This window comes from Sceloporus undulatus, chromosome 1, assembly GCF_019175285.1.
Source record: "Sceloporus undulatus isolate JIND9_A2432 ecotype Alabama chromosome 1, SceUnd_v1.1, whole genome shotgun sequence".
Classification (NCBI taxonomy): domain Eukaryota; kingdom Metazoa; phylum Chordata; class Lepidosauria; order Squamata; family Phrynosomatidae; genus Sceloporus; species Sceloporus undulatus.
Window position 1 is genome coordinate 18033773 of NC_056522.1, and position 20000 is coordinate 18053772.

Sequence of the window (20000 nt, forward strand, 5' to 3'; positions counted from 1 at the left end):
GCCTCTGTCTTCAGGCCGGCCTCTGATGGTACTGGGCCAGCCTTCTCTCTCCCTCAGAGGACGAACGATGACAGTTAGGGAGGGAGGAGCCTCTGTCTTCAGGCCGGCCAATTAATTTGATATCTTTGATAGCAAATTATTATTCTACTTTACATATAAACTTTACTTTTCACATATACTCTGACCAGCTATGGTACATATTCTATGCAAAATCGACCCTTGAATTTAGTGATTTGTGCATTCATGATGTTTAATAAAGGCATTTATGACTAAATATACCTGTATTTGGTGTGAGAGGTTGCCAAAGAGAAAACTAGAGGGGGCTTCTGCACTTTTAATGCTTGTATAGAAGAGGGAATTTCAGCAGGTTTTGCTTTTTATGCTGACATTCTCTCTTCTAAATAGTCTCCCATTACCACAGTACCGATAATGGATCCTTCTCCAGTTTTTACTCTGGTAACCCTATTTGGAACCTAAACACGTAATATTTTATTTTTTTAAATCATTTTTATTTGTACATAAATGGGATAAACAAGTTTTGGTCAACCATCTTGCATTGTTTATTGCTGCATTGAGTCCATCTGCATAACAAAAAGGTCTCGGTGGCAGAAGGAGAACATGAAGGGGGATCACCTAAACTCCCATGGAAAGTAATTCCACAGGCAGAGAGCAGCTGCCAAGAATTAAATTATGTCCTTATTGTTTAATTTTGTTTAGTCTTTGTATTACATAAACTTTCAAGAAACAAGAGAAAAGAAATAGAGAACAAATCCAAAGCACCAGCCATGTATTTTAATATAACAGATGTGTCCACCATCATATCCTATTTTGCTCCTGATTCACTGAAGTGAGGAGCAGACAGCATTGCATCCATAAGAGGTAGACAGAAGTGATTCTATGCCACGGGTAGGACTATCACAAGACTTTTTCTACCTGTGCAATTTCTGACTCTTGTGCTGCAGATTGGATGATGTGATCTACCTAATGGAAAAGCAGCAGCTTTCATATAACATGACACTTTGATACCCATAGCCATAGGACATCATCCTGTTGCTCCATAGGTGTTGCGAGACTGTAGGGTTCCTTAAATGTGCCACGTGGAAAGATGAACTGTGCTGGGAGAAGTGAAGTCCCTCTTGATTGCTGGAGAGACTTTAACGCTTTGAGCATTTATTAGAGCTGAGGAAGGCCAAGAGCTGGCAGGACATTTGCCTGTATATCATTACTAAGCAAAAATATAATTATTCACAGATGCCATCCACAGATGCTTCAGTTTTCCAGTGCCAAGCCCTGCAGTTCTCCACAAATAGAACCTGCAGAAACAACTAGACAGACTCAAAGACATAATAAAACATTCCTTCCAGGAGCTATCAAGTCAAGCTCAGTGACCTTGCTGGTTGCAAACCTTTTGACATCATCTAATGAAGATAAAAACTTTTCCTTGGTAAAACTGCAAACATCCTTTAACTGCTTATGAAATACAAATGTGAGATCCTCCGGCTGGGCAGAGGGCCAAGCATAGAAAATTCGTAGGTAAAGGACAAGTAGGTTCTTCTTGGCTCCTTGCTTTACTTGATTCAAGAGAGACTAACTGTAGTATTTCTTCCTGCCACTGTGGTAGAGCAGGAAGACTAGGCTACATATTCTTTCTACCTACAAGCAGTCCTAGGAAATACAAGATAAGGTTTAATAATAATAATAATAATAATTTGTTTTATTTATATACCGCTATTCCAAAGATCATAGCGGTGAACAGCAAGTAAGCTAATTAGCAAGTAAGCTAATTTGCCCCCAACAGTCTGGGTACTCATTTTAGCGACCTCGGAAGGATGCAAGCCTGAGTCGAGCTTGGGCCCTTTTGCTGGTCTTGAACTCGCAACCTTGTGGTTTCGAGTGAATGGCTGCAGTACAGGCAAATCCCCAGTTTTGAGCCTGGTTGCATTTAAAGCACAGTATTATTGTGCCTCGTTTCAATAGGCCAGTGCAGCCTGTAGTGCAGCCTGACTCCAAACCGTTCTTTTATTGCCTCTGTAGCCCCTTGCTACTCTTCCAAAGCAATCTCCCCCAATTATTTTGGCATGTTTTGGGGGTGGATTTTACCTGAAAATCTTGCCTGAATCCTCTTTAAAATGCACAGAAACAATCAAAAACACTTCCCTGAAACCCCACTCTCCAAAATACCTCTTTCCTCATGAATGATTCTGGGATCTTTGAGTAGAAAGAATGATTTTTTAAAACTAGCTGACAGTTATTAGTTATTTTATATGGTTACTGGGTAGATTTAATTGAAATTTGTATCATCTCTTGATGTGTGTTTTAATAAACAAGGTATTTAGACACTGGAAGTTTGGTTGTTACAACCAGTTTCTTTATGCAGGTTGTTGTTGTTGTTGTTGTTATTGTTATTGTTATCTTACCGGACTGTCCCCAAGGTGAGGTGGGGGAAACATACATTAGAACACAATAAACCCATTTAAACACATTAAGTTAAAACAGATAACTATAGGACACACTAAAATAATCCAACATACAATTTAAAATATACCAATTTAAAATTAATGGTTTAAAATTGACTGGATAGTCCTACCAGAAGAGATAGATCTTTAATACTGTTTTGAATTCAGAAAGCAGGTTTGGATGTCAAATCTCACCTGGCTAGTCAGTTCACAGTCTAGGGATGACCAATGAAAATGTCTTTGGGGTGACAGTTGCCACTTTGGTCAGCTGAAGTAAATGTCCTCCACAGGATCTCAGTGTATGGAATAGATTATATGGAAGGAGGTGATGCCAGTGGAAACTTGGACTCTGACACTGAAAATTATTGGGCTATTCTCTGAGAAGCTCTGAATAATTAACCTTCTTATAGATCATTTTCCTCTTGCAGTGGAAATCAGCCACCATTTTAGACTTCCTGCTGATATAATATTTATTATTTTGGTGAGAATTGTGTGGTCTCCACATTTTGGTGGATGGCACCTTTCAACCTGGCTAAGGATGCAATTTCGGGCTATTTTCAGTCTCAATTTCTTGATTCACATTTTCTACACAGGAAATAAATGCTGTTTTCTGTTCATAAAATACATGAGTGAATTTTGTGCAGAATGAAATGCAAGGATTCTCATCAATCCAAGATCCTCCATCTCAGGGTCTCCTGGGACTCAAAACTATCTTGACTATCTTTTTCAAATCCCTTTGGAACATTATGGAAAAGCTGAATGCAATGGCCTCCAATTTTAATCTTCTTTCCACTGAGCACAATTTAAATACCTTGCAACCCCAGAGAAAGCCTACAATGAGAACGGCATCAGTTGCAATGAATGCTTTTGCCTTGGTAGCCCCATTGCCCATTGAAAATAATGGATAATAAAAACTAGTGAGAGTTATGAACATGAATGCACTGATAATGAATGTGTAATGAACCAAACATGGATTTAATGAATAAATCACTGAAATAAATGACCTTTTTAATAACAAAAAACCCTCACAGAGAGTAATGAAACAAGTATTACTAATATATTGCAAATCTGCACATGCTTTAGTGCAAACATTTTATTATTATTATTATTTTGAGATAAAGAATTTATTGAACTTCTGATGCTGATGGGCCACTATATATTTTCTTTTGGCTAGGTTCACTTTGATGTATCATAAGTTGTGTTAGACTGGTGGAAGAAAAAGCAACTTGCATATTTTGAGTGGGGAAAAAAAACGCTGGAAGGGAAAAAGAACTGACCCTACTCTGCTTCCTAACCTCATACTCAGCCACCAAAAGCAAATTTGGGCTAATAAATAAACAAATTGGGAATAGATCAATGAAAACTAGCTTCAACATTAGGCTTTTTGCTTTCTTTAGTGAGAAAAGGACAAAATAATAAAGGAGATGGTGACAAAAAGGAAGAACTAAGCCAAACTTTGCTTTTATGATCTTTTTGTAAAATGTGGCGTGTTCCTGGTGGCTTGGGGCCTAGCGTGCACATGACACTCACCCCCAAGATGCTGGGAACATGCCATGAAGCCACCTCACTGCCCACATGGCAGCAGTTTTTCAGTGCTCCGGTAGCATGGCATTTAGCTCCAAAAAAACTGCCGCCATAGTGACAAAGGGGCCTTTTTCCTGGAGCAAAAAGGAGAGGATTTCTGCCGCTTCTTTTTGTGCTGGGAAAACACCGTGTGGGAGGCATAGTGTGCGGTTGCTACACTGCCATGGCATGGGGCTTTGTAGCAGCCCCAATCTGGTGCTTTTGGGCCATCTGTTTCAGCCCTATGTTCTGCAATGGCCTTGATTTTGCAGGCGCTGTCCGGATTAATCCTATGTCCTCTCACTTTTACTTAAAATGTTCCAATTTTTCTCTCATCCTCCTAGTTCCCTGCTTTCTCTCCAGCTTACTTTGGTTGCTGCAAACTTGAGCTCAAAATGCAAAATTAGTTTGCACTCAATGGACTCAACCAGAAGGAGAAGGAGAAGTCTTGCCCTTCCCTGTTGAGGCAGGCAAAAGCAAAATGCTGCAGCCTTTCCTTGCCTAAGTGTTATTCCTCAGTAATAACTTTTGCCATCTTGACTGAGGTTGCTTGGCCATGAGTGTCCTGATTTTCACCTGTGAAATGTTGGAGGGCATGTTAATCTTCATCCTTTTTTTAAAAAGGAGAGGTTCTAATTCTCTTTCTTTCTCTCCAAAACTTTTTTTTGAAGATTCATCTTTTACCAGCTGCTTTAAAAAGAAAAGAAAACCCATTTATTCTGATCATCTGGAGAGAGGAAGCAAGGCAGGCCTTTAATGATACTTGAACAGATGTGGAATTCTATTATACTTTGTTATATGCTGACGGAGAAATAAAACTAGCATAAAACAGAGAAGGGTGAATCATCAAAAACAATAAATTTTAAACAGACCATAAAATAACCTGCTCTTTTTCCAGAAGCTGACAATTTCATCAATAGGGACAGTGAACAGAGATTTATAAAAACCCACTTTAAAATGCAGAGATGGAATTGTTTGTAGAAAAGGGTTAGTGTGTCTAGTTAATTCTTAATAAGCTTAAAAAAGAAATCTAATTCGATTGCATTTATGTTAAAAGGGGAACAAAAACAGGTTTATGTGAAATTGACATTTTGGTCTATGTTCAGTGCCTGAGCAAAAAGCCTTACCACAATGAAATTGAAAAATGCCATCCGATATTTCACTTTCTCTGCCTCCAATCTCTGATTTGAGCTTGGCAGAGAAGAAAACAGCTGCATTAATTTTTGAACACCTACTTTCTCATCCACCTCACAAGTAATCCTTCTCTAGATACTGCTTTCTCCCTTCCCTTATAATTCATTACTTTCCACCCTTTTTTAGCTTATTGATTCCCATGGGGATCCCATTCAAATTCCAAGGATTAAGAGCTTTAAAATGCAGTTTTCTGAGCTAGATGAGGCATGTCTGGAGGTAAAGCAGACCACCCTTTACTACTTGCTGGTTTAAAAACTTTTAATGTTAGAATGAACAGAGTTATCATATGATAATCATCAACTGAAATGAACAAATGTTCCCATGGCTATTTACATTTTTAAAATCATCTGATGATAAAATTTGGCACATCTATGTATATGATTTCTTAAATGGATCTGTAGTATTTTAAACCCCCATTTAGACAGATAGTGTGTATTTGTAGTTATTCCCACACTGAAATTTTCGTTCAGTTGCTCTGTGTGAGAAAATATCCTTCTTTGAAGAAAAAATCTGTCTTTAATTAGTTACATTATTTATATTTATACCGAACCTTTCCTCCAATGGGCTTCTTCTCCTTCCTACTTTATTGCAATAAATACAAACTAAATTAATAGTTTAATTCTAGAATTAAATGAATGCACAGATTATATCTTAATGTAATTAGTTAAAGTCAGGTACTATAGTTAAAATATTGTAAATCTTCCTTTTTTGTTAGAATATTTCTTAACTAATTTTTTTTTATTTCTTCTAATGTTCTTGAGACATGTTGTCCCTATCCCTATAGTGGATCTTGTTGAAAATCTTTTTAAATTACAAGTTTTGTTCAATCTAAGGTTTCTGCAGTTTCCAGTAACCTTTGAAACTTGCCTATGAGTGCATTGCTTAATAGGACCATGCAGATTATTGTGTTTGTGCCATGGAGGTCTTTGACTGTTAATTTCTGCATATGCTTGTTAAAAATATGAAAACAAACCAGAGGATTTGCTCTTCTGCCTTGCATGACAAGTCACACTTGCTGAAATTCTCTTTTTGACACCACATTTAATGGTGGTGCCAAAGTCCTATCCTCTTTTTACATCTCACCACCCTTATGTTCTTTCTCAGCCAACATTTACTTTCTCTTCCAACCATTGCCTACTTTCTGTGCCACCTACAGCTCTCTCAGACTTCTATCTGCTGAATGAAAAAGAGATACTTAACTTTCATTTCCTACTATATATGTCACTGCTTATATCTCCTTTTCCACTACACTTCACCAGTGGCTGAACTTGCTGGGGTTGATGAAATTTGGTTTACAACAACATCTAGAAGGCCAGAAGTTCATTGTTAGAGGATTCCACTCCTCCTACAGCCATCACCCAAACTTGGTTTTAATTTTAAAAAAATACTTAAAAATGAATGAACTAAAAGTCCAAAATGAACAGTAACATAGATTACACCCAGAATACTGAAGGTATTGTGGCAATATCTTCTTCTTCTTTTTTTGGTCAATCAAAACATGCAGGATATATCACACTAGATTTTGAAGCCCAGTGATCTCTTCAAAGAAGGTTCATGAATAAAATAAAAGTTGCTGTGTTATATTCACAAGCCTGCTTCTTCCTTGAAGTATTCACTTAAGGTGGACTTGGAAGGTGATCAATGTAGTTTGAAAAGTTAGGCCAGTCCCCCACATGACCATAAAGTGACTGGGAAGAAAGGAAGTAAATGAAATGTATTTTTAAAAAAAATAAAGACAAAACAAAACTAGTACTGAATTCTGAATTCTGGTACCTAAGTACCTGACCTGTAGGAATGGGGATTTTCAAGATGGCACTGACAAATCAGAGACTTCAGTATGAGGTCTGACCTCATCTAGAATACTGTGTCCAGTTCTGGGCACCACAATTCAGGAGGGATATTGACAAGCTGGAGTGTGTCCAGAGGAGAGTGGCCAAGACAATGAAAAGTCTGGAAACCATGCCCTATGAGGAGCAGCTTAGACAGCTGGGTATCTTCACCCTGGAGAAGCTAAGGTTAAGAGATTACATGACAGCCATGTTTAAATATTTCAAAAGGTATCATACTGAAGATGGAGCAAGTGTGTTTTTGCTGCTCTAGAGACTAGGACCGAGAGCAATGGATGCAAACTGCAGGAAAAGAGATTCCAATTCAACATTAAGAAGAACTTTCTGACAGTAAGAGCTGTTTGACAGTGGAACACACTGCCTCAGAGTGTGGTGAAGTCTCCTTCTCTGGATATTTTTAAACAGAGGCTGGATGGCCATCTGTCAGCGGTGCTTTGATTGTGTCTTCCTGCATGGCAGGAGGTTGGACTGGATGTCTCTTATGGTCTCTGGCAACACTATGATTCTATGATTCTAAATTAAAGATTACACATGTAATACACAAGCACAGTAAAGCTACAGGGTATTCTGTCTAACTTCACTGTTATCTGTGACAGGCAAACTGTGCAAATTATTCAAATGCTCCCTTCAAATGTCACCCCAGAAGGTGAAGGCAGGAGAGATTTTTCTCATGGGGAGGGCCAGGTTAAGGCCAGCAGAGCTCAATGAAAGGAATTCAAAGGATTTGTTTTGCTAGATGATCAAAGTTTATGTGGAAATAGCAAGTATAATACCGTTTGCCAGCTGGGAGGAAATTATTACACCTGCATTGGCTACTGGTTGAGCTACAAACAGAATTCAAAGTGCTGGTTTTGACTTTGAAAGCCCTACACCGCTTGTGTCCAGACTCTCTAAAAGATGGTATATCATTATGTAAGCCATGATGTGTGTTAAAATCTTAAAGGCTTTCTGATATTGCCACCACCTTCATAGGCACAGTTGGTGAGGACTCGGGAGAGAGCTTTTTCCATGGTGGCTCCCATTGTAGAACTCCCTCCCATGGGAGATCCAATTGGACCCCTCTTTCTTTTCTTTCTGGCATTAGGTGAAAACATATTTATTTAGGCAGGTCTTTTGAATTTTAAATATGGAGTTGTAGTGTGTGTGTATAATGCGGTGTGCTATATTTTCAAAATCTTTAGGCTTCAAATCAAAGGAAAAGAAAGGGAGGAAATTATTACACCTGCATTGGCTACCAGTTGATCTCCAGACAGGATTCAAATTTCCTCCCCTTCCTTTCCTTTCATTTTAGACACCTGTATATCTATCCCAGTCATTGAGTTTTTTTTATATACAAAACCAAACAAGCCTACACAGTCTGCTTGTTAATGATTCAGAGGGACCTGTCATCATCCCAGTTTAGATTCCTCATGACATGGGCAAAAACAGTGAAAACTGTAGTGGGAAAAGAGGATAAGACTGTAACATTTCCCATTAACTGTGTGTTGATTAATGGGCAGTAGAGGTTCATGAAAAACATGTGGCTGTTTTTCATAGCATTTGTTGAAAATGAAGATGAACAGAAACTTTGCATTCATAGGAAGTTGCTGCTCCCCGAATGATTCAGGATTGCTGGAGGTGAGGGGACGATTCCCTGCCATGTAGGAAGCACATCAGGCTTTCAGACACACACACTTACGTGACATTTTACTGGCATTTTAACAGTGCTTACCCCACAGTAAGCACTGGTATGAAAATTGTATATATCATATGTCGAATCTTAAAACCTTATTGCAGGATCTTAAAGGTACATAAATCTATTAGAAAACACCAAAAAAAAAATTCCATTGAGTGCAGAATCCATTTGTGTATTGATTAAATAAAGAAAAATATGGCCAAATAATGAGCATTCCGAGATTACATCTCTGTGATTTAGTGATAGACCTCTGTCATGATCCATATTAAAGAGAAATTTGTTGGTACAGGCAATGCTGGTTTGATCTTTCCAAGGACAGTGCCAGCTGGAATTTTCCCCCTAGTAAATAAGTACAGAGTTGCTGACTGGTATTCTTATGTCCCTCCTGAAGGAAAAATGCATGGGAGTCAAAAATATTTCACCTTGTTTCTTTACAAAAGAGCTTGACAAGGGGCATAAAAGGCAGTAACCTTCTTGAAAGAGTTCCAGGATCCCTGTCACTGTATTTATTTACAACAATTATATTCCTTCCAAAGTCCTTCAAAAAGTTACGGCTGCAACATAGTGAGCTGGGCTGGTTTCTCTTTAAATATTCTTTGTAAAACAACTTCTTTGTTAGAGGCTTTGTTAATTGAGGCATGCACAGTGAACAGAGGTATTTGCATGTTTGCTAGACATTCTGGTTTTTGTACTACAGTTAAGGATGTGCTAATCTCCTTTAGTCTGTCTTTTCTGATGGATGCATAGTTTTATTTGATCGACCATTCACCAGACCAACCAGCTCCTTTCTGGAAAAAAAAAAGGACAAATAATAAAAACCTGGTAGATTTTATATGGATTTTTCAGTTATTGTTTTACATATTCCACTTTATATAAATCTGGAGGTGCACTAATAAAGTATGTACTTTACAGACTTGTGCATGAAAAAAAATCAATAGATCTACCAAAACATATAAGCCTTCATGGAGTTGGTTCTTTACAAGGGAATATAGGCCTGTTACAAACGGGCCATATAGTACGCGCAGAGCGCGTACTAGGGTTAGGAAGGGGCGCTGCTTCCGCACCCCCCTAAGCCTAGTATGCACTCCGCGTGCACAAAATGGCGGCTGCCGTTCCACACGGCCGCCGCCATCAATATGTCACGACCGCACTGCCTCGTTTGGAGGCGGCGTGGTTGTGACGTATTGGGGCCGTGCCACGTAGCCTATGGCGCCTTTTGCGCGACCCCGGAAGGAGCTCTGTTTCAGAGCTCCTTCCTGCTTTGCATCACTGGGCACAGCCTTCAAACGGCTGCACCCAGTGACGCAAGGGAGAAAGGGGCCAAGCGGCCCCTTTCTCCTCCTCCCCGCCACCGTGGGGTGTCCTTGGGGCTTGAAGCCCAAGGACACCCCTTTCCAGGCTGCGGAGAAGCGGCCTTTTGCTGCTTCCCCGCAGCCTGCAAAGCAGAGGATCGGGGCCTCAATGGCTGCCGTTGTGACAGCTGAGGCCCTGATACACTGGGGAAAGCAGCACCTACAGGCCGCCTCAAAGGGGTGGTCTGTAACGCGCCATAGTTTCTATATTCTGGGTGTCTTTTCTGTATCGGTGAGTGTATTGCAAGGAATGATAGTGTGCTCATGATAGTACACACAGTGCTTATCTCCATTGCACAGCTCATCACACATCGGTAATTTCAACATGTTTGCTCCTGCTAACATTCAGTGTATGCCACCTTATCCTTCCCCTTTCTGTGATCCTGTCTGCTCTATTACCTCGGGCATCTGTTCTGATGCTGGGTGGCTGTTGGCACAAGCATCCTGCTGTGCCTCCTACTGCTGCCACTGTGGGCCACTCCAATCTGAGGTCAGAACAAGTTGCTCAGCCTCATTCACATGGCTGTGTACCTCATTCTAAACTTAGATTGAGCCTATGTTTTTTCCCTAGAGAAAGATTCAGCCTAGCCATCCCACATAAGAAAAAAATGTGTCTGTGTGTATGTGTCCTCATTTAGAGGAATATATTTAATTTTGATTGAGATAAGCATCAGAGAAAAGCATTGTGTTCTTCCCTTAGTTGACAAAACTCCAGCCCAATTTTGCCTTTTCCAATGGTTCTTTTGAAATTTGGATGAAGATGTTGGCATTATCCATGGTTGAGTCTCATGTCCAGTTGTTGTTGCATTAGATATTGTTACATTCGATTGTAAAATCGTTGGCAATAGAATATGTCTTTTTTGCTTTCATTGCTCTGGAAACTGGATCAATCAATCACTGATACAGAAAAGACACCCAGAATATAGAAAAAAACTGTCTGAATGAGAATACATATTGTCATTTTACAACAAATTCCCATTATAGAAATTCTGCTTTTGAATGGCTGTGCATCATCAAATCCGCTGCAATCCTCCAGACCATTTGACTTTGAGTTTAGGACCCTTTAATCTGGTGTGGATGTCAGCTGAATTCTATACCAGTGTTACTTTGCTATAGCTGTCCAAATCCTTTAGCAGATGGTAGAGCTTTCTATAGCTAGAAAAGGATGTCTCTGTGTGTGTGTTTCAGGAGGAAATCCGAAAATACTGGGGATTAGGGATAAATTCAATTAATGCTGATATAAGGAGATACAGGGAGATCTTGCATCACTAAATGGGAGGATTCAATGGTCAGATGTTTGCCTAGCAATGGTTCATATAAGCCATGATGTTTCATTTTCAGTGATAGTGGGCATGTAGTTATAAAACTGGTAGATGATACTTGCTCATTGACATTCTGTGGTAGTCAGTATGTCACAGTATTTGATAGCAGGATTTTGTATTTCACAGTTGCCCCCTGTGTGCAACTTTACTGTTAAAATGAGCCAAAATAAAAACATACCTAAATGACCGTATTCTGCTATAAAATATCACACCCCAATTTTGAATCTTAAATGCAAAATTTCATATAAAAATTAAAATGTGAAAATTCAAATTGGCCATTTTGGCCATTTTTTAAAAAGTGCAGTAAAAATTCAGAAAAAGTTTGTCAAGATTGGAAGAAAATCTTGGATTCCTTTTGCTCAGCATAACAGTCTTTACCACACAACTTTGCAGAAACTCTCACAACTATACACTGGGATATAACACCACAAAAAGGAAACATATCATAGCTTTCTTGTCTGTTCTCAGATCCAATGCTATGAATAAACACCCTTTTTGACAAGATACATTATTATTATATTATTAGGAATACTATCTGATTTTTTTTAATGAACTTAATTTTATCCAAAAATGCAGCATGAATGGGAATTAATCTTTCCATTGCTATTTTCATTCAATCTTGGTCCTGTAGTGGACTGTAAATTTGTTTTTCACCCATATGAAAATGTTTATATGTTTTCTTGCTTATTTTTCAAAATGTGCATAGTTTTATACATATTGTTCAACTGCATTCATTTTTGTGTATGCTTTTGTGTGCAAGTGATGTTTCCATTGAGAAAAGCATATATTTGTACATTTTTCTAGATATGAACATTTTGGTATGCCATTTTACATGTACAGTTTTCTGTGTAAACCTTTTTTAAAATGCATTTTTAATACCTATTTTTCTTGATGGACCATATCAAAATGTCACAAAAGTATATCTCTCTTTGTGTTCAGTTGTATTGTGTTTCAGATTCTGGTTTGGTCAAATTGAAACACAACTCAACTTTTTTTTAATTCATCCTTAGAATCAATGTATTAGGAATTCTTTACATTCTTTTATTTTGTTCACTAAATGTTACAGAGACAACTATACAGTGCACAGCTTTCATTTCATTCATTTTTCCCAGCACATGAATATTTTTACATTGATGCAAAACCATGAATGAAAATCAAGTTTTGGTGAAACATATATGTGTGCCCACAAAACATGACAAAATAAGCATCCGGATGAAATTACTATTATTACATGGGGGACATGTTATGTGGACAGTCAAATTTCAAATAAAAGCAAGCAAGGGAATGGAAGTTTAAGTAAAGTAGATCTTTTCAAATTCCATTTCTGTTAGAAATAATAATAATAATAATAATAATAATAATAATAATAATAATAATTTGTATTCTACCTCTCCCTGTATTGGATCGAGGCAGGTAACAACAAACAAAAGAACAATGAAAATACAACACAACAAGCCACAAGTAAAAACATAGCAAAACATATCAAATCCTAATTCTCTATCTCCCTCCCACCCTAAAATAGTATTAAAACAACAATTGCCAATAAAATTCTCCCAATAAAACAGTCAATAAAATCAATCACGATCACAGTCCGGTGGGAACAGCTGTGCAACTGGAGAGTAAACATTCTGAGGAGGTCAGTTTGGGAAGGCCTGCCGGAAGAGATCCGTTTTTATTGCCTTCTTAAAGGCCTCCAAAGATGTTATAAGGCAGATCTCCTCCGGCAGGTCATTCCAGACTTTTGGAGCGGCAACAGAAACGTCCTCTGGGAAGTCGTTACCAGTCTGGTTTTCTTAGACTGCAAGAGAGTCTTCCCAGAGGAACTGAGAGTGTGGGAAGGATTGTATGGGAGGAGGCGTTCCCTCAGGTAAACTGGACCCAAGCCATGTAGGGCTTGGGTCCATTTGTTTATGCTGATACTGAGAAGGAATGGAATTCAGAGTAGAGCAAACTAGAGGAATGGGAGAAATCCTTCACCCAAAATTTCCATAAACAGAAATGGTCAACTTTCAAAATATGAGACATTCTGAAGGATTCTTAATTAAAATATGTCAGGCATGTTCATATGTCTTCCTCCTCATAAACCTTATGGTGCCAATTTTTATTAGGCTATAAAGAATTCATTGCCCATTCATTTATTTATACAGTCAGCCCTCCATATCACAGATTCTTCATGGATCTATGGATCCTACTATCAATAGCTTGAAAATATTCCCACCATCTGCCAAAAAACAAAACAAAACAAAAAACAAAACAAAACAAAACAAAATCCAAAAAGCAAACCTTGATTTTACCATTTTATGTAAAGGATATCATTTTACTACAGCATTCTATATAATGCAACTTGAGCATGCACGGATTTTGATATCCACAGTGGATATCAAACCAAACACCGAGAGCCCACTGTATATACATTTTAATGATTCCACTTTTCTGCCTCAAAACAGCACTCAAAACATTGAACAAACTACAACTTTTGTATTTGTGTCTAGTGTATTTGTAATAATTCCCAAAAGGAATTCCTGTTGATAATGATGAGGTGGTGGTGGAGGAGGAGGAATTGGTAACTTATGAATAGTTGTATTTGTTTTGGAACCACTGTTTGAGAAACTTTTTCTCTCTTCTATGATTTCTTTAGGAAAAGAAGAATACATCGCAACATTCAAGGGGTCAGAGTATTTCTGCTATGACTTGTCCCAGAATCCTATCCAGAGCAGCAGCGATGAAATAACTCTGTCCTTTAAAACTCTTCAGAGGAATGGACTAATGCTTCACACCGGGAAATCAGCGGATTATGTCAACCTCGCCCTGAAAAACGGAGCTGTCTCCTTGGTTATTAATTTGGGCTCAGGGGCCTTTGAAGCACTGGTGGAACCTGTGAATGGGAAATTTAATGACAATGCCTGGCATGATGTGAAAGTAACCAGGAATCTGCGTCAGGTAACAGTACAATGGATATGGCAATAACTGACTATGCTTCTGCCCCAGCTAAGTGTTTGGTGATCTTGCAGTTAGAACAACATGCCACTGAGTGTTTAGCAGATCTCTGCAATGTAGTGTAGGTGTAAGCAAGAGATGGGTCATTCCTGCCACACATGAGCAGAGGCATGCCTAGAAAGTTGTTGAGGGCTATGCTTGCTTGGAACAACTATTGCATCTCTGATGGATGTTAAGAGGACGGTGAGGACTTTTGACTTGGAGACTTAAGCATCTGGACAACCTGTCCTGTTTTATGGGATTGTCCTCTACATGTAGATGTCCAGAGGGCATTTCGTTGTGTTACTAGAATAATGTTTCTAATCTGTGCCTAGAAATCATGAATTTTGTTTGAATAAACCCCAAACTGACCCATGCAGCTGGAAAGTAAATAAGCAAAACAATGAACATGCTCTAATGTCTTTAGATATCAATATTAAAAATGTGCCCCTTAAGGCAATAGCTATGTGCACAGAATCCTTCCTAGTTTATCTTGGCTAATGCTCACACAGTGGCACATATGTATCGTAGCACACCTAGTCAGGTGATTCCCAAATGATGTAAAAAAAAAGTGTGAATAAAACTTTCCTATGCAAACAAACATACAGGTACAATACATATAGTAAAGGCAATAAAAGATCTTAACAGACAGATTGTAACTTAACAGTGGAACAGATTTTCTTTTTCTTTTCTTTTTTTAAATGCATGTTTACTCACAAACAAGTCCCACTGTGGAAGCACATAGAATTGAAACCTAACACATATAAATCAATGGGACACAATTTCATCTAAAGTGTCTCAACACGATTACCCATCCAGTCCTCAAACAACATCAATGGGAGCAGATGCTGCTATGGAAGCATAAAAAGCACAGTTGGCAACTGCAGCAGGTCTGGGGACCACTTTTCTGCTTTGGGGACTTTCCAGGGGATGTAGCCACAAACCTTGGAATTGATGAAACTCTGTTTCAGGTTTTGGAAAAAAAAGTTAAACACTTGTCGCTCTGCAACCTATTTAAAAGGTGAATATCTGATGTTGGAGGCTCCCTGAACCAGCGGTGAGGTGGTGAGAAAAAGTACAGTCTAGGTTGAAGAGCTTTGTAGGGCTGAATAATGGCCAGAGGGCTATACAACCTCTATTCCTGGTATAAAAGACATCTTTATTACCTTCTTATTTTAATATACAGTCAGACCTCCTTATCCGCTGATTCTGCACGCACAGATTCTGCCATCCATAACGTGAAAATATTCCCTCCATCTGAAAAAAAAAAACAAATCCTCAAAACAAACCTTAATTTGCCATTTTATATAAGGAATACCATTTTCCTATGCCATTGTATAATAGGAATTGAGCATCCACAAATTCTGATTTCCATGTGGGGTCCTGGATACCAAAGGCACACTATATTCACCCTAATGCACTTAATAGCCATGGGCAAAGGAGCCGTGAAGTTTTACTGAATTTCTCCACCCATATTAAGTTCCCACTCATTTCAGTCTTAGAGCTCAATTTTAGACAGTCCAAATAATTTCTCACTCACATATGGTAATTCCATGTAAATATGAAGAAGGATGTCATACTGATGGATTTATGCTCATATTTCTTTATATTCCAAATACAGACAACATGCTTCTAGAAATAGAATTTAAAATTCATAGCAACACCTTTGCACATAAGTTATTGATGCAGATATCCCTCTGAAATCAATGAATGCTGCCCACATATGAGTGATGGTAGAATTGTACTCCAGACAGTTTATTATAAAAGAAACTGAAAACTTCTGAACAGTTTCAGCTGGATTTGCAAGTCAAAACATCTTTGTGACCTCTTGATTATTTGATCAACCTTCAAAGCAACCCTGTCATGTCCTCTGCTGCCGTTTTTCCAGTTTAAAACAAAACAAAACAGGCAGCCTTGCATACAATGATTTAAGAGTAGGTAGTGTAATGTCTAAATACAGATTGAGTCTGCCTTATCTGGAATTCCAAAAATTAAAAATACTCCAGAATTGTGCACACAGATGGCAGAGATAGTGATACTTTTTCTTTCTAATGATTCACTGTACACAAACTTTGTTTCATGTACAAATTTATTTAAAATATGTGTAAAATTAGCTTTGTTTATAAGGTGTATATGAAACATAAATTATTTTTATGTTTAGACTTGTCTATATGCAAATGTTCCACAATCCAAAAAAGTCAAAAATCCAAAGCACTTCTCACCCCACACATTTCAGATGAGAGAGACTCAACCTGTATTATATCATTTTCATTGTTGTCTAGGCTAGGCTAATAAGGTATAGTACTTTGGTTGAATCAGTTAGTATCTTCATTTTGCTCTGGTTATTTTTGTTGTTTACAGCCCTTGAGTCAACTCCACCTCACACTGACCCTTTGGATAAGACATCTCCATGCCTTCCTATTATCCACTGCTCTGCTTAGGTCCTGACGATTTGGGCCTATGACCTTCCTGATTGAATCTAGCCATTTGTTGTGTGGGCTTCTGCTCTTTCTACTACCTTCTATATTTCCTGACGTTATTGTCTTTTAAAAAGATTTATGCCTTCTCATCATGGGACCAAAGGACAGCCTCACTTTGATCATCTTGGCTTTCACGGAGAGTTGTTTGATCTGTTCAAGGACCCTTTTATTCTCTGAAGATGCCAGCCACAGATGCTGGTGAAACGTCAGGAAGAAAATCTTCTAGAATATGGCCACATAGCCCAAAAACCCCACGAAAAACCTTTTATTTGTTGACTGTATCCTCAACACTCTTCTCCAGCACCCCATCTCAAATGAATTGATCTTATCTGCCTTCTTCGCTGTCCAGCTCTCACATCCATACATGATGATGGAGAGTACAATGGATTAGATGATTCTGACTTTAGTCCTCAGTTACTCTTTACTCTTTAGGATCTTTTCTATTTCTTTCATAGCTCCTGGTCCATTCCTAGTCTTCTTCAGATTTCTTGGCTGCAGTCTCCATTCTGATCAGTGTTTGTTCCAAGATACAGACTGTCTTTAACTATTTTGATTTCTACATTGTCCAGGTTGAATTTATATAGCACCTCTGTGAACATTATTTTTGTTTGCTTTATGTTCAGCAGCAATCCTACCTTTGCACTTTCTGCTTTGACCTCTCTTAGTAATTGTTCCAAGTCTGTGAAAGTTTCTGCTAGTAGTAGATTGTTGATGTTCTTTCCTCCTATCTTCACTCCTCCTTCTTCTGAGTCTAAACCTGCCTTTTATATGATATATTCTGTGTACATTTTGAACAAGAAGAGTGATAAAATGCAGCATTGCCTGACCTCCTTGTCACTTGTCACTCCCATGTCTTTGAGAGCCATCCATAGTTTACATGGTCTATGCAGTCAAAGGCTTTGCTATAGTCTATAAATTAGATGCTGGTTTTCTTCTGGAATTTCTTGGTGCACTCCATTGTCCATCGTATGTTTGCAATATGGTCCCTAGAATATCTGCCTTTCCTGAATCCTGGTTGCAAATCTTGTATTTCTCTCTCCATATATGATTGAAGTTGCAGAAGTTTTAACATTATTGTGTATGAGAAACTACAGCGCACCCGCATCATACACGGATACACTATACATGGCTTTCGGCATACACTGAAAGCCGCAAGGGAGCTTGCAGGAGCGTGGGGGGGGTACAAGGGGCGGTGCATCGCATTTAAAGTAATGGGGTGCAGCCGTGCCGCTGCCGCATGCACAAGCCCCATTACTTTCAGTGGGGCTCAAGCATACATGATTTTTTACGCGGGAGGGTCCGGAACGGATCCCCTGTTTAAAAAAAGGGTGCACTGTATTGCTATAGTCCTATAGTTATTGCAATCTCTTGCGTCTACTTTTTCTGTGTGGATTGGGATATATATTGATTGTTTCCAGTCTGTTGGCCACCGTTTTGTTTTCCATATTTGTAAGTATATTTTAGGTAGCACTAGAGTTGATTCAGTCTGGGTTCATTGCAGCAGTTCAATAGGAATATCATTTGTTACTGGTGAATTAGTCTTCTGATTTTCTCTTATTGCAACTTCTACCTCACTTTGTAGAATTTGGGGTTCATTTATAGTTCATTCTTCAATGTGTCATTCAGTTTTCCATTTCTTTTATATAGCTTATCTGTGTATTGCATCCATCTTTTTATTTCTTCTTTATCTTGTAATATGCTCCTCTTCTGACCATAGTGCATCCTGACCTTGATTTGAACTTCACTTTTTGTTCCTGGATCTTATGGAAGAGATTTCTCATTCTTCCTTTTATGTTATTCTCTTCTCTGCATTTATTATAGCAGTCCTTTATATCCTTGTGCACTAGTCATTGAACAGTGGCATTCATAGTTCTGGTTTTGTTCCTGCCCCCCCCCCCCCTTTTTTTTTTTTTTTTTGCTTCTCTTCTTCTCTTAACTGCTTGAAGCATTTAGTGTGTTATCCATTGGTTCTTCCCTTTCCTTTTGGCCATTGTCTTTCTACATTCTTCCTTGGTTATGTCCTTGGTTTCTGACTACAGTTCTTCTGGCTCCCAGTCAATTATGCTTCATAGTGGAAATCTATTTCTTACATTGTCTATAAATTCCGTTGAGATACCGTTCAGATCGTATGTTGGTATGATGACTATTTTTGCTTTCCTCTTCAGGTTTATTCTAATTTTTGATGTAAGTAGTTCATGGTCTGGACCATAGTCCTCACCTGGTCTGGTTCAGAGTGCAAGAACAGAGCTTCTCTATCTTTTACTTCCAATTATATATATATATATATATACGATTTTTGAATTGATCATCTGGTAATGTCCATATGTATAGTCTACTCTGGTTACTCTTGGACAAACAACAACAAGAGTTGCCACAACTATAATCATAACAACAGCAGCCACATTCACAACAAGAACAATCATTATTTATATCCTGCCTTTTGTACCCAAACCAAGACTCAAGGCAGATTACAAATTAAAGCAAGTACCATATAATTAAAACATACAAAAAACCCAACAATAAATAAAAGGGAATTTAACTAGGAACAAAACTAAAACATTTTAAAACACAGAAATGTAAATTTTAAAAAGCAGTTTTGAAAAATAGTATAATTAAAGTAATACTGGGTCTTTTCTTTCGCAAAAGCCTGTTGGAATAGAAAAGTTTTTTCATGGTGACTAAAGGCCAGCTAGGAAGGTGCCAACCTAGCTTCCCTGGGAAAAGAGTTCTATAACCTGGGAGCAGCCACAGAGGAAGCCATATCATATCTCTTGTATTACAGAAAGGCTTATAATAATCACTGTTTTTTTAGTCTTAGACCACTATCCACATGTTCCTCAAGCTGCGACTATCAGGTCCTGTGTTTCCTCCCCCCCCCATACTTTTTCCCATCTATGCAACCCTGGTGGCGCAGTGGTTAAATGCCTGTACTGCAGCCATTCACTCAAAACCACAAGGTTGTGAGTTCAAGACCAGCAGAAGGGCCCAAGCTTGACTCAGGCTTGCATCCTTCCGAGGTCGCTAAAATGCGTACCCAGACTGTTGGGGGCAAATTAGCTTACTTGCTAATTAGCTTACTTGCTGTTCACCACTATGATCTTTGGAATAGCGGTATATAAATAAAACAAATTATTA

General features: G+C 38.5%; 1 protein-coding gene across 32 annotated transcripts in view; it reads left to right on the forward strand.

Annotated features, from left to right (window-relative positions):
* Positions 1–20000, forward strand: part of NRXN1 (neurexin 1) — a 1287750-nt gene that overhangs the window by 439501 nt on the left and 828249 nt on the right. For all 32 annotated transcript variants that reach the window (XM_042451209.1, XM_042451219.1, XM_042451256.1 and 29 more), the window contains one exon: positions 14048–14349. In XM_042451209.1, the coding sequence (XP_042307143.1) occupies positions 14048–14349 (302 nt within the window). The remainder of the gene's footprint in view (positions 1–14047; positions 14350–20000) is intronic.